The sequence below is a fragment of the Protomyctophum bolini genome (assembly GCF_963924005.1).
Source record: "Protomyctophum bolini genome assembly, chromosome: 8".
Classification (NCBI taxonomy): Eukaryota; Metazoa; Chordata; class Actinopteri; order Myctophiformes; family Myctophidae; genus Protomyctophum; species Protomyctophum bolini.
In genome coordinates, this window is record NC_137869.1 from 6,864,599 (window position 1) to 6,889,046 (window position 24,448).

The window sequence follows — 24,448 nt, forward strand, 5'->3', positions numbered from 1 at the left end:
AAGAGAGGGTGATGAAGTACCATGCGCCGTAGAGAGAGACCCACTGAGGATGATAAACATCTACACACTCCTTGACTTGTGCGAGCCATCCCCTCCTCGATACAGTTTCTTTAACCTTTGTTTTGTCCGTGGAAAGTTGAGAATGCACACCTAAAGGCATCTATAGACTATAGTGCTGTTGGCCACCAGTGAACGGCTCTGCTGTGGGCATTTGGGGGATGTGGTGTGGTTAAGTGTCTTGCCCCAAGGGCATGTCAGCACTTTATTAAGGGAGAGGGGAGAGTGTTTGCTTTTTACTTTATCCAGGCTGTCTGGGATTTAAAAAATATATATTTGCAGTGTTGGTGCATGGGTCCTAAAAGCCCTAATTTTTTTTTTTTAAAGAAACACTGTAAAAGTACTCAGTTGTATTGATTAATTTTTTTAAAGTTCTTACTGTATTGTTTTCAGAAAACATCCATATTCCAAATCTGACTGTGCTGCATGCCCTTTTGTCCTTTTGTTCCCTGGACCTGCAGTACTTAATGCTAATAATTATGCCGACCATTCTGGCAACCATAGGCGTTCACTGCAGTAGTTTTGACTGTTTGATGATGATAGTTTATTTGGTCCTTTTCAGCACAATACATCACAATAATAAGAACAAAAATTAGCAGAAGAAAATAACGGACCAAAAGGGTCTATAGGCTGAAGCTAGAAGCTTATTTTTGCCTACCCCGATTGTATACAGGAAAAAAGATTACAAAATCAATCAGCAGTATTCGACAGAAGAGAATAAGTAACAGAGGAAAACAGAAACCTCTGAAGGAGAATCAAGGTTTCATACTTTGTTATCTTCAACAGTACAGTAGGCTTTGAAAGTTCCCTTGAGAGTTTGAGACGTTTCAAAAGGATCATCTTAGATGTACACACTTGTACAGTCCAACACCTGCACATGTTTGGATATGTACTAGCCTAGTATGTTCATGCCTATATATCTATTATGTCGGTTCAGATCGTGTATATTGTGTATTTTGCCCTGCTACTAAAAAGTAGGACTCTGGTGATGTGTTGTATTTATTCATACAGTAGGTACTTTGAGGTGTATTATGGATGTTGTATAAATTTTGCTGGTCCAAAATGTAACATTGACGATGTGGTATTGAAGTGTAATTTTATTTCTGCCTCTGTCTTGGCCAGTTCCCACTTGTAAAAGAGATGCAGTCTCAATGTGTTACTGTAAAAAAATAACAGGGAACTGTATACCAGTGAACAGGAGACTGTACAGTCTAGTACACCTTGAGGCTGCTTCTTATGGCGGGAATCGGAGACAGCTATGGATTTATCGGGAAGTTTTAATATATCCCAAGATTCCCAAACCCAAAACTGTGAATCAAGGGCAACGCGGAACTTAATTCACATGCAGCTCCGCGACTATACGGTGGATTCATGGATATATCCTGCTCTGACCTCCAGAGAACCCTCAGAAAGGCCAAGTGGAAATACAAGAATAGAGTGGAAGCCGTTTTAAAAGTAACACGGCAGGGGTTACTCTACAGATACAGACACTGACACACTTCAGAGGGAAAGCCTGCTGTGTAGTACAGAGCCCCTTCTACCTCCCTCTCCCTCTCCTCTCCGAGTTCAATACCTTTATCGCTTTGTTTGAGCTAAACAGCCCTAACCACTGACCAGCCATGCAGAGATAGCCTCGCCTGAGGAGGCCATCCCACTAAATATCTCAGTGGCTGATGTAAGTATAGAACGGTAGAGGGAGGCTGGACTGCCGGAGATGGTTCTCTTGTGGGGCACGGCGCAACTGGTTGCCAAAGACTGTGATAGGTGGAAGAACGTTATCGATGCCTTATGCCCCATTGGGGGCAAAGAGCATTAAGTAAGTAAGTGATGTAAGCAGTGCCTTCAAGGAGGTGAACAAGACTGCAAACACCCTGATGGCTGATCCTGGGCTGTCCTCAGAGAATGCACGGACCAGCCAGCGGGTTTTTGTCGATACCTCTCCCTCTCTCGGGCTGTTGTTTCTGCGCTCTGCATGATGTCCACCATTGAGCCCGTCCCCAAGCAACCCCAAAGTAACATATCAGATTGATTATAGTAATAATAATAATGAATTGCATTTTTATAGTGCTTTTCCAAAGTGCTCAAAGCTCTTAGGTTCATTCATTCGTACATTGGGAGGTGAAGCGGCAAACAGTCAACGCCATCGTCCTCACATTCACACACCAATCGTAGCGAGGCTCACACCGACCGACTCATTGGAGGCAACGGACCCGACCCAGGGATCCTTGGACGACCTGCTCTACCTCCTGAGCCACAGCCGCACAAATAGAGTATTTAGCAGAGTGCGCAAGTAAATACTCTATTAGAAGTAAAACTGTAGTCGGCTGCGTATGTACTGTAGGCCTGTTACTGTTACATTAGCCTGGGGTCCACCTATGCTTTCTATGGCATAGGCAGCTCCCGGCAGGATCCGCCGGGAGACTCTACACGCAGCTGTGCGACATGAGACTAATTATTTAGAGCGACAGAGAGAGGAGTGTGTGTGTACGGGTGTGCGTCAAGTTAACAAAGGTGCAGAAGATCAGAAATCAGCAGAGAGTGATCGACGTTTGCGCTACTCTATGCCGAGTTGAAGTGGACTCGGTCCCAGACTTTATTTTTCCTCCCATGGAAATAAAAACGTCTGGGTTTCCGAGGCTACTGTCTGTTACTACTACTCCCCTCTAATGGAAAGCAGAGGGGAGCCCAGGACACATCTTCCTCGGACTACACTTCTCCGAAGGGTGAGATTCCCCCCTCCCCCCCATGGTGCAGCCATGGCTAAACGGATCATCAAAGCCACAATCTGTCCACACTGCAGCCGCCAGGCAGGTGATAGCGCCGTATCACATCACCAACCAACAGACTAAGAGCCAGTTTCCACAGCCATGAGGCCACCGGGCTGCTGAGCCGTGTCATGACTGATGATTACTTCATACTGTATATCTGACTATACTGTAGAGATATGCTGCTCACGCTTTCCTAATACTAGACATGCATATTTGATATGTGTTATTTGATATCTTTATTTGCACTACAGAGACCGAGGAACTGTGTCTTTATTACATATACAGTGCTTCATGTGTATCTTCATGTAAATTTGATATTGGATGTTCGTATTTAAATGTCACTCCAGTATAAGTCGGTATAGACAGCGTCGCAGTCCTGCACCCTTTCATGACGAAGCCAGGCCCAGGAAATTAATCTCAATGCATTTTTCAAAACGTATTTATTTAAAGACCTTTTAAGCGTCGTACGAAGCCAACTCTTGTCGTGAGAAATCATGACAACACACACAATATAATGTGACCAAAACAAATAATTACAAAGAAGAAAAACAACAAAAAAGTGTTAAAAACCTGCCGTTTTTTTCTACTTTCTAATTCTGTGTTTGGCCCGAAAAATTTCATTTGTCACGACAAGAGTTGGCTTTGTCCGCGGCGTAAACGTCTTTAAATAAATACTTTCTGAAAAGTCTATGAGGAAAATTAACGGGGATTTCTTTTCCGGGTCTCTCGAGGGGGCGGGACTGCGACGCTCTATAGCTTGCACTAAAACGATTTTCACCCACTCTTTTACGCCCTTTATCGTCACTCGTGATGTACAGTAGTCTCTCAAGGACAGACTGTTGACTCACATCAAATTTAAGGAAAAGAGGGCACTGTTTTTCCTTTCTTTCTTGACGACGGGTTCTCAGATTGCTCGTGGTGTGACAATAAAGGGAATTTGAAGTCGAATATGGCGCGACCTATACTTTCCCTATCTCGCTGTGACGGAAACGCGCTGCGCGACACACAAGCGTGTATTTAGCTATTGAAAAATAGCAGATCTACAAGCTCGTAGTGCACCACCGAGTGGCGCGCTACGAGGCCTAAATGTCAGGCCTAAATGGGATTAATCAATAACTCTGTTTGGTTGTGGTTTCAGGATCTTGAGGGGTCAAGGCATCGACATAAAGAACCTCAGCACCAGGTCAGTCCTCACAGTGAACAACATGACAGAGGACCGCTACGGCAACTACACGTGCGTCGCCACCAACAAGCTGGGGACAGCCAACGCAAGTGTGCCTCTCATCCGTAAGTCCACATGGATGCTGCTCGCACTACTGTATACCTTGTACTGTACACTACTGTACTGTCTGTACCTTGTCTTGTGTGTTGAACTGAGCTGCTGAGATGGTCAGAGAGCTGAGAGTGTGTTGTTGAGGGTGTGTGTGAGGAGTGGGAGTTTGTCCTTAACCTATATGTCTCAGAAGAGCTGTTGTGTATTGGTGCAGGCCAGAACTTAAGAACACGTGTGTGTTACATGCCATCACATGTTCCGTGTGCGTGTGTGTGTGTGCGCGTGTGTGCGTGTGTGTGTGTGTCCGTGTGCGTGTGCGTGTGTGCGCAACAATGTATATGTACGTGTGCATGTAATTCATATATCTGCCAAAACAGCAAAAAAAAAGTAGGGCGGAAAAAGGCATTACCACCAAAAACTTCCAATTTAACACGAGAATAGGAAGGAAAATTCCGTTTGATGTTTGCACTGATGAAAGACGAAAATATGACTCTTGAATTATTCACCAGTTGGTATACCCGCGCTGCGCTGCGCTGCACACCCGGGCTGATAACGTTGTCCCTGGTTAGACGAGTGATTCTAAACACAAAAGATTTTCTTCTGTGTGGCTGGCAGTCATCAGAGCAGCGCCGTCCGTGCCACTGCTGTTTGTGTATGCACAAAGAACATCAAAGGCTCTGCCGGAGATCCTCCTCCAATGGATGATCTTAATCCATTCTGAACGGGAACCCATGTTGGTGTTGGCATCATGTTATGCTTTAGCTATTGAAAAATAGCAGATCTACAAGCTCGTAGCGTGCCACCGAGTGGCGCGCTACGAGCTTGTATAGGTCTGCTATTTTTTTTAAATCGAAGAACGACTGACATTTTTAGAATCTGATCTCGGGTCAGAATGGGTTAATCAGACCAGTGTGTGTCCAGTGGAAACCTCGTATGAATCTGATCTCAGGTCAGAATGGGTTAATGTGACACCAGCGCAGCCTCAAAGGCAGGCAGCTCAACACGCAGGCCTCACACAACAGACAGCAGCGATGATGGCGCCTATAGTCAGCTGTGCTGGATATGTACCCTTAGTTCTCCCACAGTCTCTCTCTTTCACTATCACTATCTTTCACTATCTCTACATGCATGTCTAATGTTCTCTCTCTCTTTCACTATCTCTACATACATGTCTAATGTTCTCTCTCTCTCTCTTTCACTATCTCTACATACATGTCTAATGTTCTCTCTCTCTCTCTCACTATCTCTACATACATGTCTAATGTTCTCTCTCTTTCACTATCTCTACATACATGTCTAATGTTCTCTCTCTCTTTCACTATCTCTACATACATGTCTAATGTTCTCTCTCTCTTTCACTATCTCTACATACATGTCTAATGTTCTCTCTCTCTCACTATCTCTACATACATGTCTAATGTTCTCTCTCTCTTTCACTATCTCTACATACATGTCTAATGTTCTCTCTCTCTTTCACTATCTCTACATACATGTCTAATGTTCTCTCTCTCTCTCACTATCTCTACATACATGTCTAATGTTCTCTCTCTCTCTCACTATCTCTACATACATGTCTAATGTTCTCTCTCTCTTTCACTATCTCTACATACATGTCTAATGTTCTCTCTCTCTCTCACTATCTCTACATACATGTCTAATGTTCTCTCTCTTTCACTATCTCTACATACATGTCTAATGTTCTCTCTCTCTTTCACTATCTCTACATACATGTCTAATGTTCTCTCTCTCTCTCACTATCTCTACATACATGTCTAATGTTCTCTCTCTCTTTCACTATCTCTACATACATGTCTAATGTTCTCTCTCTCTCTTTCACTATCTCTACATACATGTCTAATGTTCTCTCTCTCTCTTTCACTATCTCTACATACATGTCTAATGTTCTCTCTCTTTCACTATCTCTACATACATGTCTAATGTTCTCTCTCTCTCTCACTATCTCTACATACATGTCTAATGTTCTCTCTCTCTTTCACTATCTCTACATACATGTCTAATGTTCTCTCTCTCTCTTTCACTATCTCTACATACATGTCTAATGTTCTCTCTCTCTTTCACTATCTCTACATACATGTCTAATGTTCTCTCTCTCTTTCACTATCTCTACATACATGTCTAATGTTCTCTCTCTCTTTCACTATCTCTACATACATGTCTAATGTTCTCTTGTCTCTTTCACTATCTCTACATACATGTCTAATGTTCTGTCTCTCTTTCCTAGTCTCTAACAACTCTGTTTTATTTATCCAACCCTCTCTTTTTTCTTCTCTCTCTCTCTCTCTCTCTCTCTCTCTCTCTCTCTCTCTCTCTCTCTCTCTCTCTCTCTCTCTCTCTCTCTCTCTCTCTACTGTATCCCACTCTCCTTAAAGGCACTGCTGTGCACGCACGCACGCACACACACACACACACACACACACACACACACACACACACACACACGTCCCTCATGATTGTTGCTAATGAGAGAGGGGCCAATTCCGCCGTTGCCCTTAATGAGAGATGGCAAGTAATGTCCGCAGCCAGTGCTACGGCCCATCGGCGCCTCCAGATAACAGAACCCAGGGGTTGGAATTCACCACGGATCACTTTGTCCTCCCGTTTCAGAACCTAGTCGATGGCTATTGATGAGGAAAGATGGGGAGAGGAGAACCGTCATGCATATTTAATCGTCAAATCAAATACATTGGAGAGGATTTGGAGAGCCTGTGATGAATGTGTGTTCCATTTAACCCATTCTGAACGGGAACCCATTTTGGTGTTAGCATGATGTCGTGCTTTAGCTATTGAAAAATAGCAGATCTACAAGCTCATAGCGCGCCACCGAGTGTCGCGCTACGAGCTTGTAGGTCTGCTATTTTTGAAAAATCGAAGAACGACTGACATTTTTAGAATCTGATCTCAGGTCAGAATGGGTTAATCAGACCAGTGTGTGTCCGGTGGAAACCTCGTATGAATCTGATCCCAGGTCAGAATGGGTTAACAGTTTGTCAGGAAATTGTCGGGTATCGCTATATCTTAGCAATTTTGATAGTTTCATATATCAGATGGTGATGAGCAAAGATTATACTGTACCGAAACTCAACTGTGGTTATTATTTCCAGTCTACAGAAAGGTACTGATTATAATGGGTTTAAATGAGGGCCATATACTCACTTGAGACCTTGTATTGTATTATTTATATTATATAATTTGACGAAGGCACAGTGGAACAGAAAGCCAGAGGAGGATGACGTATTCACTAGGACTTAATTTCACTTGTCTCTTGTGAGAATATAAGCCTGGATGCACCTTATCCTTTCATTGGTGTAAATCCACTTTGTCCACAGCTTAAACCCCTTTTGGTGTTTATAGCATTATGTTATACTTTAGCTATTGGAAAATAGCAGATCTACAAGCTCATAGCGCGGCACAGAGTGCCGCACTATGAGCTTGTAGGTCTGCTATTTTTGAAAAATCTTGAAAATGTGCCTCAAATCTTTGAATATATATTGTTACAGAGTGAACATTTTAACTTAACTTAAGCTTCTGAGGAGGTCCCTGGAACAACATATTTTCAGATGGGAGGCATATTACATATCATTCTTGGGGTCCTTGACATGAAATATTGAGCACCGCTGATACAGAAACATGAGGTTTTTCAGAAAACTGTCATGATTTAGAATAAAAAAATTTAATGTTGACGTCAGGTCTATAAATGGGTTTTAAACCACATCCCGGGAAAGGGACTGGTGGGTTATCATCCCGCTGGTGGAATGAACAGTGTCTTTGGAAATACTACTCCCAGAGAAAATCAAACAAATTTACCTGCCTCACAAGTCATAGCTTTCTTGGTTGACCTTCAGAATGAATTTATTATGTATTTATTATGCTATTTTGCGTGTAGTTTATGCAAACCGTGTTGTCGTCGTCTTCCATCCATCTGTGATTGAAACAGGAAGAGATACTTAATTGCTGTCTTTACTCGAGGCAAATTAATTGCTGGCTTTTCTTGTACCCCTCGTAGACAAATATACACATAATTGTATGAACTTGAACAGATGGAAACCCATTACGTGAATAACTTCCTACGTACATAACACTGTATGCATTTCACCAGATCTTATCTTCCTACACATATACTGTAGGCCTGTATATGCATATCATATAGTACAGTAGTTAAACATAATAACCTCCTACACGCACTACTACTAGGGCATTAACCCATTCTGAACGGGAACCCATTTTGGTGTTGGCACTATGTTATGCTTTAGCTATTGAAAAATAGCAGATCTACAAGCTCATAGCGCGCCACCGAGTGGCGCGCTACGAGCTTGTAGGTCTGCTATTTTTTGAAAAATCGAAGAACAACGATTTTTTTAAATCTGATCTCAGGTCAGAATGGGGTTAATCAGACCAGTGTGTGTCCAGTGGAAACCTCGTATGAATCTGATCTCAGGTCAGAATGGGTTAAGCAACTAGTCGACTAGTTTACTAGTCGACTAGTAAATCCACTAGTGGACCTTGTTGGTACTAGTTGACTAGTACCTGATTGTGTAGGCCTCAAGATCAGGTAGATTATAGTTATAGTCACCAATGTACACAGTTTTTAAATGTACAAATATATATATTTTTAATACATAATAGGTTGTTAAACAACTACCGGTAGTCGACTACTAGTAAACTAGGCAACTAGTCAACTAGTAAAAATGACTAGAAGTGAATGCCCTACGCAGTACGCACTACATGCATTTCACGAGATATATACGGTTATTATGCACAGTGCACACTCGCACTGTAGCACCTAATATACATTATTGTATTCATTTCATCAGATATTTCATCACATATATCTGATATTTCATCAGACGTACTGTATCAAAAGATCTTTTACTGTACCTGGTTTCTGTTGCTCTTATTCCAATCCCTGTACACACTCTGTCTGTCTGTCTGTCTGTCTGTCTGTCTGTCTGTCTGTCTGTCTGTCTGTCTGTCTGTCTGTCTGTCTGTCTCACACTGTATCACTTATTCCCCATACTGTATGGAATGATCAGCTATACAGTCGTTGTTACACATACAGTATCTCTTCCTACACATAATGCATGCATTTCATTAGAGAGATCGCGGTTGCACTCTGATCTATCTAATGATAGTGAAGGAAGCCAACAAAAGTGGCAAAACGAGATGCGCGTGGCGCATAGTTAGACACAACGAGTACATCATATAGCAGGAGTATTGCTCAGTGGGTGGGGCCAGGGCCACATTAGCCATTGGGGTATGGCTCAGGGGCCCTTGGCTCTCAGGGGCCTTCAGGGAAACTGTACTTGGTTTGAGGCCCTGACAAGGGCTCCTGGGGTCCTTCATTGGCGGTTGATTGTGTTAAATTTAGGTCAAAAGATGATTAAAAAAAACTGGAAAAACCCAAAGATTTCTCACGCACGCGTGTTATGGGGGGGCCCGAAACCAGGGGCCCTCGTGGGGGCTAATCCGTCCCTGGGTGGAGCGAGCATTCCCGACTTGCATCATTCTCGACTTGCATAGCCCGGAGTAGGCTTGTAATAATAATAACAATAATAATAATAATAATTTATAAATTAATAATGTGAGGTTATTAGTCACCCAGAAGTTGTTTGTGCTATTTGTGATGGAGAACAAACCCTTTCAGTATAAACATTCTCACCTGTAAACTAAGTCTACTCTTGTTTTCAGAAAACAAACCCAATAAAAACGTAACACTGAAGAAAAGGTGATTGAAGCCGTTTGCTTCTATTCATACTTCTTGTTTGGTTCATGGTCCATTGTTCTAGCAGTGTATTGTGCAAAAATAATACACCCAACGCCCACTCACCTGAAAATGTATCATCACAGACAATTTGGAAGACATTTGTGTTCGCTCTGAAATTACACAACACTCGGATGTAACTTCAATATTAATTAAAAAAAGATTAAGACGAAGAAACACTGTCCATAAATAACCCCGCGAACAGCACATGTTGGGCTGGATAATTGGATGGATAATTTGAGCCTGTGTGTGTGAATTAAGTGTCATGTATCATCAGAACAGCTTGTCTGGCACACACGCTTAATTGTCCCTCTGTAAATCCCACCGTAACAAATCATTCTTCTTTTGACTTACTGTACTCGTTTGGTATAAATATATACTGTAGAATAGATAGTAGATGGAGTTGGAATTCAGACAAAAGGAAAAAGGCCATTTACTCCCAATTGTCCAGGGAGTCTTCTACCTTAATTGGCCAAACTCTTATCCCCCGGCCAACCTCAGTTTAGCCCTGCGGGAGACTTTTCTACATTCATACCCCTCCCTCCCTCCCTCCACACGCACGCACACACACACGCACACACACGCGCGCAGGCACACACACAGTACACTTTAATTTCCTCCACTTTTCTTCTGCTCTCCTCGCTCAACAGAGCAAGCCTGTTGGCGGTGGCGGCGGGGAGAAAGAGAGATAGAGATACTCCCTCTGCCTCCTTCCCCAGGTGGCTCTAGTCTAGTCGGTTAATGAACGTCGTGTTTGTTTGTCACGCTTATCAATCAGCGCCGGTGTGTATAGGTGTCATTCCGACACGTCTCCTCATTTGTTGCTGTTGTTGTGGTCGGCATTGTTGTTGTTTGTACCTGGTGGTTTGGGTGTGATTGTATTCCTGAGTCATGGAGCAGAGATGCAGGAGAACAGGAGGTGGAACGTAACTTGTCTTGTGCAGGCCACACTGCAATTTACAATTCTACAATTTAGGCATTTAGCAGACGCTCTTAATCCAGAGCGATTTACATTAATTAAGCAATAACAAAAAGCATGGCATACATCACATAATATAAAAAGTAGTTATCATGAAACATGCGTAAGCTAAGAACGTAACAATGGAGTATCTATGTAAACTATACATACTACTATATATTATACATGTGTACTATAAAGTGCTATGACTACATAAAATGCAATTCTAGTGCTGTCTACGTAACATGCTATAAGTCTGTTTAAAATACTATCTAAGTCTACATAAAGTCCTATATTTAAAATACTATCTAAGTCTACATAAAGTGCTATCTAAAGGGCTAGTGCTACGGGCCATGATGGAGTCTGAAGAGGTGGGTTTTCAGACTATACGGCGGGAGATTGGGAGTGAGGCTACCGTTCTGATTGTGATGGGAAGTGCATTCCATAGTTTTGGAGCCAGAAGGGAGAAGAGTTTGGGACGTGTGGAGCGTTGTTGTCCCTGGCGTTTTTAGTGAGGGTACTTCCAGCTTCCCTGCGTTGGCTGATCTGAGTGCGCGGGAGGGTTTGTATAGGTACGATCATACTGCCAACTGCCATAAAGGAGCAACCCCCATATTTAGAGTGCAACGACCGCTGAAGGCATTAGAGGCATAAAACATCATTTGCACAACCGACCATTGCCACGGTTATACCAGGTCTCTTTTTATGCTCAACTTATTTTATAATAGCCTTTACTATTTCATGCTCTGAACGTCTCACTGATACAGTACACCCATTTACTGTATAGGTGCAACGATCAACAGCCCTCCATTCCATGCACAATACATAACGGGCACAATAAAAGCACACGCCACCACATACAGTAAGAAATTGTCTCTATTTTCCACATTTACAGTATATAATTTTTCCGTTTTCATTTTCCTTGACTTTGCACTTTTTTCTGTCTTTCCCTCAACAAATCAATTTTAATTTCCTTTTTCTATTCGGCCTTTTTTCGTTCTTTTTGCTGACAACCAGTTTTTCACAACTTTGAAAACCCTTGAACCATAGAAGCCACCTTTTTACCAATCATGTAGTGGAAAGAACAAGGTATTTCTTGACCAGTTGTTTTTCAACCACAAGAAAAGAGCTGAACCAACATTAAACCCACGCTTTCCACCCGTTACATAATTATATTAGCCAGTCTATATGAGTTTGAGTTGACTAGATATAATAGGGTTAAATTACCCTTGCGTGTCATAATATAATGGGCTGCAGGCCAAATCAGTCACCACGAGGCAGGTCAGGCCATCGTTGTGCGATTGACCTCTTATATGCAGTGATATTATATTGGTCTTCAGCATGGGGGGGGGGGGGGGGGGGGTTGCGCTGTGCGGTCACTTATGCACAGCGAGCCCATTTGACAGTCTATTGCTGTTCTGTTAGTCTGAATCTGTCATACAACCAGGTGGTTCCTGACAATATTAAGCTGCGTTCTGGATTTGCTTCAAATCCCCCTTATTATAGACACCATGCAGCTGGTTAGAAAGAAGAGGATGTTTTGGTTCACATCACAGCCTTCCTCAATTCATATCGACGTTAGCATTGCTAGGTTTTTTAAATAATGACAAGCCCAATATGACCGGGTAGCAGAAACACAGTGAGGGAGAGAAAGAACACCATTGGGCATCGTGTTATTTTCCAAAAAATGAAAAACGTTCTCAGAATATCTTGCTGCCACCCTACGGTTTGCGTCAGTAAGCTCATTAGCATTTTTACACTTCCACTAAGGTGAGGAAATGTTCCTGTCTGTGTGGCTGAGTGGTCATTCCACAGCCCTGCGGGAAGCAGACACCCCCTCCCCCAAACACGCACGCACACACACACACACACACACACACACACACACACACACACACACACACACACACACACACACACACACACACACACACGATGTCTGGATGATGGGCAAGAAGGAATAACAAATGATTCGACTCACAAATGAATGAAACACCTGCTGTTGCATCATTATAAATGAAGGGACAAAAGGTTAAAATGATGAAATATATACAGTAGCCTACAGTTTCACTACTACGAGGCTGTTGGTGTGTTGTTGACGGCCGACGGTGACACATCCAGGTGGTCAAACTGCTCATTCTGTTAAGGTAGCGGATAGGCTAATGTATGCGTCGACACTTGGCCAACCCCACGAGACCCTGGGTCAGTTCCACATTCATAACAGACCCTGGGTCAGTTCCACATTCATAACATGGACAAAAAAACGCTGGACAAGCAAAAGACTATTGGATTTTGGACAGGTGTGTACAACTAATGTACTAAACTATTTGGACAGGTGTAGGCCTACAACTATAAATGATTGCTGTTCAAGTGCAACTATTGCAGTTTAAGTGTTGCAATGAGTTAATTGCAATGACTAAGATATAGTTTAAGAACTAAATGTGGGAATAATAATATATGATATCGTTCCATTTCCCTCGTCATAGCGTACGTCACGATTCATGTTATCCACCAACAGTCAACAATCCTTTCCTTCTGTCTTTTATCTGCAAAGAAAAAAGCATATTGTTGTTGTTCTCAATCTCATAATTCGAATAGTTCAGAAACATGACATGCTTTATGTCACAGGTTTATCATAAACGCACTACTGTGCTGTACTGTACATCAGTGGTTCCCAAAGTGGGTTCCGGGGACCCCCAGCTAATTGATAGTTTGGAACCAAATGGACCCTTATGGGTCTGTAACTCTCAGAGTTAAATTAACATTGATTTTTACAATATAAATTGGGGTCCCAGAGATAGAAATGCCATTAAATGGGGGTCCATCCATAGACTAATGCATGTCAAACTGGGGGTCCTTGAAATTAAACGGGTTGAGAATCACTGCTAGAGCCGTTAAAATCTTCTCTTACGGGGGTCCCTGGCATGTCTTTTCAAATGGGGGTCTGCGGGACAATTACTATTAGTGTCAATTTGGGGGTCCTTGACATGAAAAAGTTTGGGAACCACTGTCTGCTGTACATCACATGATGGCTTGCATTGTTGAGTGCAAAAGACATCTTTTGACATGCAATCTCCCTCATAGGCACACAGCCTGTGCCTATGAGGGAGATTGCATTGTCAAAAGCCATCATGATCCACAACAATGGAAGAGTTTCTGACAACTCACCAAATAAATGACTTGCTGTCAACTTCATGTTCAGTATTAATCAGATAGCATTCTTCAGAGACAAAGGGTGGGAGGGATGGTGGTCATCATAAAGCTCCTGCCCCAGAAGTACTTAAAGGGGAAACAATGGTGGTGTGATGAAAACAACGTAATCACGTGGATCTCGGGGTCCACATGGGAACGGACATCGTGTCCGAAACAGGCTGTGGTGGCATCAGTCGTATCACGTATGACTCCATGTTTGAGCCAGATCCGAGCTCCATTGACCTCCATTATAGGATTAAAGTGTATATATATAGTTAAGTATTTCAAAAACTATAAAACATATGTGACATATTGTGGAGTTAATTCCTTGATCTTTTGGTTTGCTGCTGATAGTATCAGCCTGATACTACTAGGTCCAGTGTTGGCAAGATTAGCTCCACACAAATGCACACAGAACAGCTACGGTATCTAGTCTTCCACAGAGCCACACAATAAAAATAAATTCCACTTTGCTATAGCGATGGAAAAGGGCATATCCCTGAACCAAAGTAAACACATTCCTACACGTTTTCCTCCGTTCCAACCGCATGATGAAATCAAATGAAAGCACATGTGCCCATTGTTGCCAGCACAATGGTAGGCCCATTTAAAGGCAGCACAGTTGTTGAACAGTTTTCATATGGTACTTTTTAAAGTATTCCAAGCGTGGGGTGGACAATGGTTGCACTCCGCATTTGACCTGCAAATGGAATAGCGATTCTGAGTGGCCGTGTAACTGGATTAAAACAGAGTTGCTAAGCAGGCTTCAGAGTGCTTCTGCACTGGCCTAGATACAGTTCCCCACAGCGTCTGTACCGAGGCACTGAAAGAGTGAATCTTTTTAATGCACCGTGGATGAAAGCAGTGTGAACTATAATAATGGCTGCCACCGTTTCCCTTGTGACATTATAAGCAACTCCTCTGCCATGGTGTTTCCTGGAGCAGGTGGAACACACCTATGAGAGAAGTATGAAAAGTATGTCTGTCTGTCTGTCTGTCTGTCTCTTTCTTGTATGCACAAACTCTGCGATGTCTGTGTGAATCTGTGAATGTTTCATTTGGCTCTACAATGTATATCTACAAATATACATATAAATCTGCATGGATTTGTAGATCTTTCACATGCAGTGGCCTTTAGTATAATTTGTCAGAATACATTATTGATCGTCTGACTGTGAGGGCCCTAGATTGCCTGTTTGGGATATACCCTCTCCTCATGACATTGAAATGTGCACACTTCAAAAAGTGAAAAGGGTTTGTGTTTCATTTGTTGCAGACATACCGAGCTATAATACTCTGGACTGGAACATTTCTGTATAGGACACAATTATTCCATCTCCCAAATGCCACCACTGGCTTAGCCCAAAACGAGTTCAAAAAGGTAATCAGATTGGGACTTACTTTCCTCCGCTGAAGGATCAAAAGACGGACTGGGAGGTCTTTTATTTCTTTTTATATATTCTTTCCTTTTTCTTTTCACAAAAAGGAGCACAGTGCTATAATCTATTAAAGGTGGTGGGGAACCAAATTAAAGTAATGTGATTAAGGAGGAGCGGCCCATTTGGCATGGAGGAAATTACGGGTGTTGATTGAGCCTGGTGTGATCCTAACCATCACAGTGAGAGAGGCGGTCGTTCATTTAAGCATCGGACGGGTTGGAGCATGATGAGGTTTCAGTCAGACAACTCACCAATAGATTTAACCAATATTTATTATAAAATTGAGAATACAAGTGTGCATATGATATTTATCTTGGCGTTCGGCTCGGCACGATTAAACACCATCATAAACCATTAAGAGCAGGGAGATGGATATACAATAAAACCCCCCATGGGGAACATAAATAACAGAGCCCACCGTTGGTGCTGGGGTGGTGGTGGTGGGAGAAAACTTCACATAACAACCAGGAACCATAAGCAGAAGGAAGGCAGGAAGAGCATGCAGTCTAGTGAGCTCAAGTAGCCCGCCCAATTGGTCAGCTGACTGACACATCAGCGATTGAAATGTGGGTCTTGCACACACTGAATGCACCCACATAGTAATGCAGCATATTATACCACAGGTTGTTTCGAGGAAGCAATCTGATTGGTTGAAACAGCCTTCTAGCCGTGGGTTAAACCAGCACCATTCACCACCTAATCAAAACAAAGAATTCAGCTGCTCTGTTCTCCCAGAGCGCTAGCAAACTAGGCTAGCTAGGTTCTTGTGGTCGTTGTGACTACAGTACATCTGTCGTTTTTTTCAGCGGTTTTCTTAGTTTTAAGGGTATTTGTTGTATAATTGCAATATTACACTCGAGGGTGTGGTTTAACGTGATTATTGCCACTTCAGTGACTTCGTCTCGTTCCTTACCGCATCACTGTCGTGGCAATAATCACGTTAACCCACACCCTCTCGTGTAATATTGCTTAATTAACCACTTGAGTATATGAATGCGCCCTTGAGCACAGCATGAAACCCCTAGAGTATATCTGACTGAACTAACTCCGCAAGCTATGTATCATTTACTGAGAGTTGACCCAATATTGCGAAACTCGCTCCCTCCCCACCCCCCACCTACACAACCTTTAACAGCAGCCTGTTGCTTTTGTTCTTTGGCAGTGTTTGTTGGAAGGGATTATTAATTAATTTTTTAGTGGTGCAGCCACTCCAAGGGACAGCAATGTCTGTCCCTCCCTGTGTCTGTCCCTATGTATGTTTGGGAAGCTGAGAATGGGAAGCTGAGAGCCGACACCCACTAGTCAGACACCCACTAGTCAGACAACCAATAGTCAGACACCCACTAGTCAGACACCCACTAGTCAGACACCCACTAGTCAGACACCCACTAGTCAGACAACCAATAGTCAGACACCCACTAGTCAGACACCCACTAGTCAGACACCCACTAGTCAGACACCCACTAGTCAGACACCCACTAGTCAGACAACCAATAGTCAGACACCCACTAGTCAGACACCCACTAGTCAGACACCCACTAGTCAGACACCCACTAGTCAGACACCCCAACAGCACCACTCAGTTCAGACGGGTCTGACTTTTTTCAGACATCTTGCTTTGCTATCAAATATACCTAAACCAATTCTTAGTCAAAGTCATTTTGACTTACTGTAGTGACAGCCCCGTGGCATTTTCTCATCCTTTTCCTGTGCAATGTATTTTGTATCATGTATCATGATGATGATGGAGTTGGTTTGACTGGTAATGTTACCTATTTGGACCTGAATGTTACCCGTTTTTGTCTGAAAGAAAAATGTTGAAAACCTGATGCTGTAATCGTCTCCCTAACCAATAGATGTGTTTAATCCAACGATGAGTGTTATGTTGTCATGAAGGATGAGGTCGAGATCATGGTACTGTCATTTCTAGGAGGCAGTTTTGTGTGAATCAGTAACAGCCACTGTTACTGTGTCAAACACTACACTACATTTATGGCATGTTGTGTGTTGTGTTCACGAGGTTGCTGGTATTACCCCCGTTATACGCAATGGTTGTATTGCATGAATTGCATTTCGTCGTGTTTGCACCCACTTTTCACCTGCACTTAAGTTGTGAGCGTTTTCGACCCTGTCTGACATGCCTGCATGGAATGCAACCAGGAGGGAATTGCCTGGCGGTGTGCTGTATAGGGGCTGGGTAACGGTATAACGTTGCTTTTTTACACAGGTGCCTAGCGGCTATATAGGCAAAATACCCAGTTTCATATCTGCATTTTTGGTTCTGACGAATCAGGTACCAGTAGCCTACCAAAATAGCACCGATTCTTGGCCCTCATCCCTAGTCATTACTGCATGTGGAGGACGGGCTGCATCACACCACACAGACACCAGTCCTTATTGCATGAGGAGGACCACAGACAGACACCAGTCCTTATTGCATGAGGAGGACCAACAGACACCAGTCCTTATTGCATGAGGAGGACCACAGACACCAGTCCTTATCCCATTCTGACCTGAGATCAGATTCATACGAGGTTTCCACTGGACACACTGTTCTGATTAACCCCATTCTGACCTGAGATCAGATTAAAAAAAAATTCAAAATAGCAGACCTACAAGCTCGTAGCGCGCCACTCGGTGGCGCGCTATGAGCTTGTAGATCTGCTATTTTTCAATAGCTAAAGCATAACATAATGCTAACACCAAAAGGTGTTCCCGGCCAGAATGGGTTATTGCATGTGGAGGATCTTATAGTTTTTAGGTTCCATTCCATCCATTCCGTTTCCTTTTATTGTTTTGTCCTTGCATGCATTTTTTAGTTTTTAGTTTCCGTTTCTCCCGTTTTTTTTGCGTCTCCATTCTGTTAATAATACGTGAATGTCCTCTTTTCCCCCCCCCTCTCCCCTCCCCTCCCTCCACCCCCCCTCCCCTTCCCCACCTCCCCTCCCCCTCCTGTAGCCAGTATTGAACCCGCCACCACTAATGCTGTCTCCAGCCCAGGTCAGTATATGTCACCATGCTGTACACCAGACCAGCAATAATAATAACTCCTCTCCTCTCATCTCAGTTCCTCTCGTTTTTGATTGGCTGATTGGCCGGAATGCCTGCTGGGTGTACAGCTTCATCCATCCTCTTTAATTTCACTTTAATTTTAACTTTACTTTATACTTTTCCTTTCCTTTCCTGCCTCGGTTGTTTCCTTTTTAATCTCTCTGGACTCTGGACTCGGTTCCGTTTCCTTTCTTCTGTTTCCTTCTTTTTTTTTCTCCATGCGAGCAGCCTGTCTCATCGCACTAGCCCACCCCCCCCCACCCCAATTACTCCCCTCCCCTTACCCCCCCCCCCCCCTCTCCTTCCACCAGCCGATTCAAGGCGGAGGGCACGATGGCGTCATCAACACGTCTGTTCCATGTGCCTCTGGGTCTAGTGCTTTAACTTAATGCTTATGGCTTGCTTCACCACCACCGTCACGTGCCCCCCCTCCTCCTCCTCCTCCTCCTCCTCCTGCTCCTCGTTCTCCTCCTCAGTGCTAGAACAGTGCAGTGTGCATGAAATGCAAGATGCTGCTGCCTGCTAGCAGGAAGGCCCCTGTCAGTGTGTTGTTGTTGTTGTTTGCTACTACATGCAGTCTGTGCCCTCTCTCTCTCTCTCTCTCTCTCTCTCTGTACATGTCTGTCATGTCTCTCTCTCTCTCTCTCTCTCTGTGTATCTCTCTCTGTAACACTCCATGTACTTCCTCTTTCAATTGGCTGTGGTCCGGCTGGCTGGCTGCTGATGTGCCATCTCTCTCTTAGCCTGTCTCCGCTATACTAGTTACCGTTGCTACCGTACACACTGCTACACGTCAATGTCTCCCTTGTTTATTTAACTGTATTTATTTATTTGTTTATTTGTTTGTATGTCGCTTTTTTCACATCGCAGCTCAGAGTAATCCTCTCTGCCGGCCCCGTCTTTTCTCTCTCTCCCTCTCTCTAATGGTTTTAAGCAAGTCCCCGAATGTAATCTCTCATGCTGGGTTACATTATTTTGCTTAATGCTGTTACACACACACACACACACACACACACACACACACACACAATCACACACAGTCACACACACACACAATCACACACAGTCACACACACACACACACACACACCATTTCACACTTGTAAAAGAGACACATCACACACGCACGCAAACACGAGCTTGGACACGCACACATATTGATAGACAGAACGTATATCTTCTCCTGTGGCTCCTGCTCGAACGACGTGCACATGTGGCTAACGTGCACATGTGGCTTGCATGTGCATGCCAGCTATATGCCCATGCTATACGCTCCTATATATATATAGTGGTGGGTAAACAGCTCTTAGACACACAATCACGTGTGAAGGATTGGCACGGCGTGATGAAACTGCCAAGCGGCGATATGAGCCTGCGTTCCTCCGCTCAGTGGATTAGACACCGCGACGCCTCACATGGAGATGTAACCCTGGATTAACATGTGCTCCCCGCTCCACCCCTTTACCTACACCGTCAAATCCTCTTGTGTTTTAACCCATTCTGACCTGAGATCAGATTCATACGAGGTTCCACTGGTCTGATGAACCCATTCTGACCTGAGATCAGATTCTAAAAATGTCAGTCATTCTTCGATTTTTCAAAAATAGCAGATGTACAAGCTCGTAGCGCGCCACTCGGTGGCGCGCTATGAGCTTGTAGATCTGCTATTTTTCAATAGCTAAAGCATAACACCCAAAATGGGTTCCCGTTCAGAATGGGTTAACACTTTCATTAAACTCTGACTGAGTGTGAAGCCATATGGACCTGTATAAAGGGTCCATTTGGTTACATCTGTACACTACTCAAGAGTTACAAATGGATAAATCAAGCCCTGAGGATTCTTACTGTGTTGCTGTTGGGAGCCAAATACAATTTGCCACGGAGATTCTGTCAAATTGCTTAAGTTGAAATAAGCTCGGCTGCAAAAAGCAGCCATGGCGCTAGGGCCCCTGAACTCTCATTTGATGTAACGCTCGCTGAACAAATGACAATTTCATGGTCCACGGGCGCACTAGCGGCATCAATCGTAGAGATGAACCAACTCCACGTCCCCACTGTTCTTGTTTTGTTGCAAATTATATTTGAGGGTTTTTTTTTTAGTTATTCATTTGTTTAGTTTTCTGAAGAAGAAGCTTGTGTCCTCACCGAGCAGCTTGGCAATGGAAGATTCCCTTTTCAGATCCCCCTCATGCACACGTTGTCTGTGCCTGCACCTCTCCTTCAACCTGAAGTCTATTCATTAATGTGAACAGATAATTATCTCCTTCTATCTCCCCTGTGTGTGAAAGAGTTGCGCGAGACGTTTCCTTCAAACAGCGTGAACCATATTCTTGTCTGTGTCAGCTGTTTCGGTGGCCTCCAGCCTGTGCGCACATCCACACACACACACACACACACACACACACACACACACACACACACACACACACACACGCACACATCACAGGCACTCAGGAGATCAAACACCAGCCAAGTGGTCCTCCCAGTCGCTGGTGAATTCTGTCACATCGCTAAAAATGATAAGAACTTTAAATTACAAGAAGTTTTCAAGTTCAGTGTGTTGGCAGTGTGTCGCTGCTCCGCTTCTAGTTTGATTGACGGGTTCCTCGAAATCTTGTCTCTGTCATAAACAGGCCACCTATTGAGGTGCTCGTGTGGCCTTGACAACATCCTAGCCCACCTATTGAGGTGCTCGTGTGGCCTTGACAACATCCTAGCCCACCTATTGAGGTGCTCGTGTGGCCTTGACAACATCCTAGCCCACCTATTGAGGTGCTCGTGTGGCCTTGACAACATCCTAGGTGTGGTACACAAACTGTGAAATATATACTTTACCTCTAAACTGGAAACGTTATTCATCAGGCCTTCATCTTCAACGTTTTCCACTCCGATATCACTTCAGTGAGTCAGCTCAAATAGGCCAATTAGTCAGCCGTGCACTGTATACTGTTGGTTAAAAGGATCTTATTTGCATGATGATAGATATTGATATTGTTTGCAGAGTCGGGGCTTGAAAACACAGTGGAAGTGAAAATCGATTTCTTTTTTTGGGAACTTGAATTCAACTAATAATTAGTTTTGTTTTCCTTCCTTCCATGCTGTGGTACTGTACGTGGTTGTATTGTTAATTTGTTGGGGAGGATGTTATAGCTGATGCATTTAGCTTAGTCAGCCTTTACCAAATTGAGTCGACAAGTGCAATACTCTTTGCACACAATTGTTTGTTATGCTCTTTTTTTATTTGTGTTGTTAGTTGTATTAGTAATAGGCTGGTAGCAGTATTGTTATTGGTTCTATGTTTTCTGTGAGGAGGTACGCTAATGTGTGGCTGGATTGTTCTGCAGTGAAATTCACACATAGCCTACTGTACTGTACTACATGCATGATACACCAACGTACTATTCAGTACATCTTGTGCATTCATTGTTACTGTATGTTTGTGAAACCTCCCGCAGTCGAACAATCAGTTCCTTCAGTAGACCGAGGACACTATGCTATACAAAACGAATGCGGTTTTGAGAGAAGATGATGTAATTCCATCTTCTTATTCATACAGAAGGATCTCCATTACACAGTATAAACCAATAACGCAATTGCCTTTAAGTGCTCTTGAGAATGTGATGCTTAGCTTTGTGTTCACACTTGTCAGGGAGCCACGGAAATAGAACCCATCTGCTATAACAGCTTGACGGTGTTTTTATGTTTTCAGGCACCATGCACGTTTACATCCCCCCCAATTCCCTTTGAAACCGTAATGTCACAGAATTGTTGACAATAAAGGTATTTTGGCTCGTTTTATCTTAAGCATGAGGATTGCGTGTGTGCCTAAACGCGATGCCGCGCTCCAAGACTCCTGAAGCAGCTGTCTTGGCTCCACCCTGTCATTCCGAACGAAATGTAGATCTCTTATAATGGGATACGCTCCCACAGCCAGCCAGTTCTGTTTATTTCCACAAATCACTTCACTTGACAGCACACAAAACCACAGTTTTTAACAAGGTACAAAGCCTGTGGTGGGGGGGGGGGGGGGGCTTAAAGGGTTTCTGAGTTTGTGTCAAGGCTTGTTACTCTTTTATATTTATTTATTATGTAATGTATCTTTTCTTGTCATCTTACATTAAATTTAAGATGACAAAAAATATTATTATTTTTATTTGCTGAACCTGAAGGTAGAATTTTTACCTTCAGGTTCAGCAAATATTTTTTGGTCCTTTATTGATAGTGAACATTAGACTGACAGGAAATGGGGGGGGGGGGAGAGATGGGGAATGACACGCAGAAAAGTTCGCCTGGATCGGGAGTCGAACCCGCAGCACGCTGTCAGGTTGCATTAGCAGCCTATTATGTGACCGGGGACAGTGGTTTGATATACAAGGGGGACATGGTCATTTTTCAGTTCTTTGCCCCAAAATACGCAAAATAATCTGTAAATTATAGACATTTTTGCAACGTAAGTACAACGACTTAATGACACTAAAACGACTTTCTGATGGAAAAAAAACATTCTTTAACATTCCAACTGTGTTAATGTGGCTAAAAACGAAAACCAGCTAAAAAAAAAGAAAGTATTTTGGACTATTGTGAAGTTTCATTAGAAAATACTGGGAGGGGTCACATATAGATACCACTACACTATAGCGGCCCGAAGGATGGATTGAATATTGACCGTCCGTCAAAAAAAGTTATGTAGTTCCACTTTAATCACATGTCATCTGATGAGTTATGATATTGTGATATATATATAGGCTATACAGTAAAGACACACTGACATTGGATTGGTAAAGCACTTTCTTTCGTATAACTATATAGCTTTATTTAGGAGTTTTTAATTCAGTTTTAATTCAGTTTTTTTCCACACCACCATATCCAAACTGTTACAGCGTGATTACTGAGGATTATGCTCACCAGAATGATTTAGAATTCAATTTGGAGCACCCACTTCAAATAAATAATGAACCATTCCAGCTAATCCCCCTTTACCAGAGAACAACTTGTCGACAATAGTTTTCTTCCAGTAAATTACTAAATTTAGGCATCATCATTTCATCCTTTAGTTGCTTCAGATTCATGAATTTAACGCATGAGATTCAGAATGTTTCCTTTCGGGGGAGGATGTGCCCCCAGAGCCATGCTACAGAGTCTAAGCCTCTCGTCTTAAACAATGCTTAAACGCCCATACTCTGAGCTAAAAAAAGAAATAAATCACTTCGAGGTTGTATTGACTTTATTATCGTTGCAAATTACATGCGCTATAAATAATATCTACAGTTTTAACTCCCAAACAAGCCAAGGCAGAGAGGGCTTGCTGTTGGCTAAGACAAACATGATCTCTACAGTGTCTCTTTCTGTTCATGCTCTCTGCACCCTTCACAACGTATTGATTGTTTTTCTCCCCACCCTCCTCATCTCTAGTATAATCAGACCAAACTAATTACAGATGTGGTTTTGCTTCGAATGCTTTGTCATGAATCTTTGATGCTTGACATGTTTCTCTGACCTCCTCCCTGCCTCGCCCACCTCTAGAGAAGACAAGATTGACGAGGCTGTGAAGGTTTATGTGTCTTGGTAATGTGTTGAAGTGGGTCATATAACATCGATCTGATTTCCGACATGAAGTAGCCTCTGATGGGATGGCTTCTGAGAGGAGAGCGGTGATTTGTGATCTTTTAACTCGATATGTTGTCCTATATAATGAGCCATCCCATTTGTTTTGGCCAATGGAGCCGGAAGGTACCATTTCCGGTAGTGTTGAAAAAATTCAATTAAATTAATTATAGTTTTGCGATTATTCTAAGCAATACTCTAAGCTTGTAACATTGTACTGATGCACTCTGGGAGATGTAGTTGCCTGTCATGCTCTGACCATATGGAAGATCCATGCTCTTTCCTGAGTTTTGACTCAACAAAAACTGAAACAAGTCCCCAGGACTT

General features: G+C 43.0%; 1 protein-coding gene across 5 annotated transcripts in view; it reads left to right on the plus strand.

The window, feature by feature from the left end:
- The window catches only part of negr1 (neuronal growth regulator 1), a 217,819-nt gene that overhangs the window by 166,852 nt on the left and 26,519 nt on the right, over positions 1-24,448 (plus strand). For 3 of the 5 annotated variants that reach the window (XM_080770965.1, XM_080770964.1, XM_080770963.1), the window contains exons 6-7: positions 3,964-4,112; positions 18,425-18,466. In XM_080770965.1, coding sequence (XP_080627091.1) covers positions 3,964-4,112; positions 18,425-18,466 — 191 coding nt within the window. The remainder of the gene's footprint in view (positions 1-3,963; positions 4,113-18,424; positions 18,467-24,448) is intronic. The other 2 variants (XM_080770967.1, XM_080770966.1) reach the window with 1 other exon arrangement.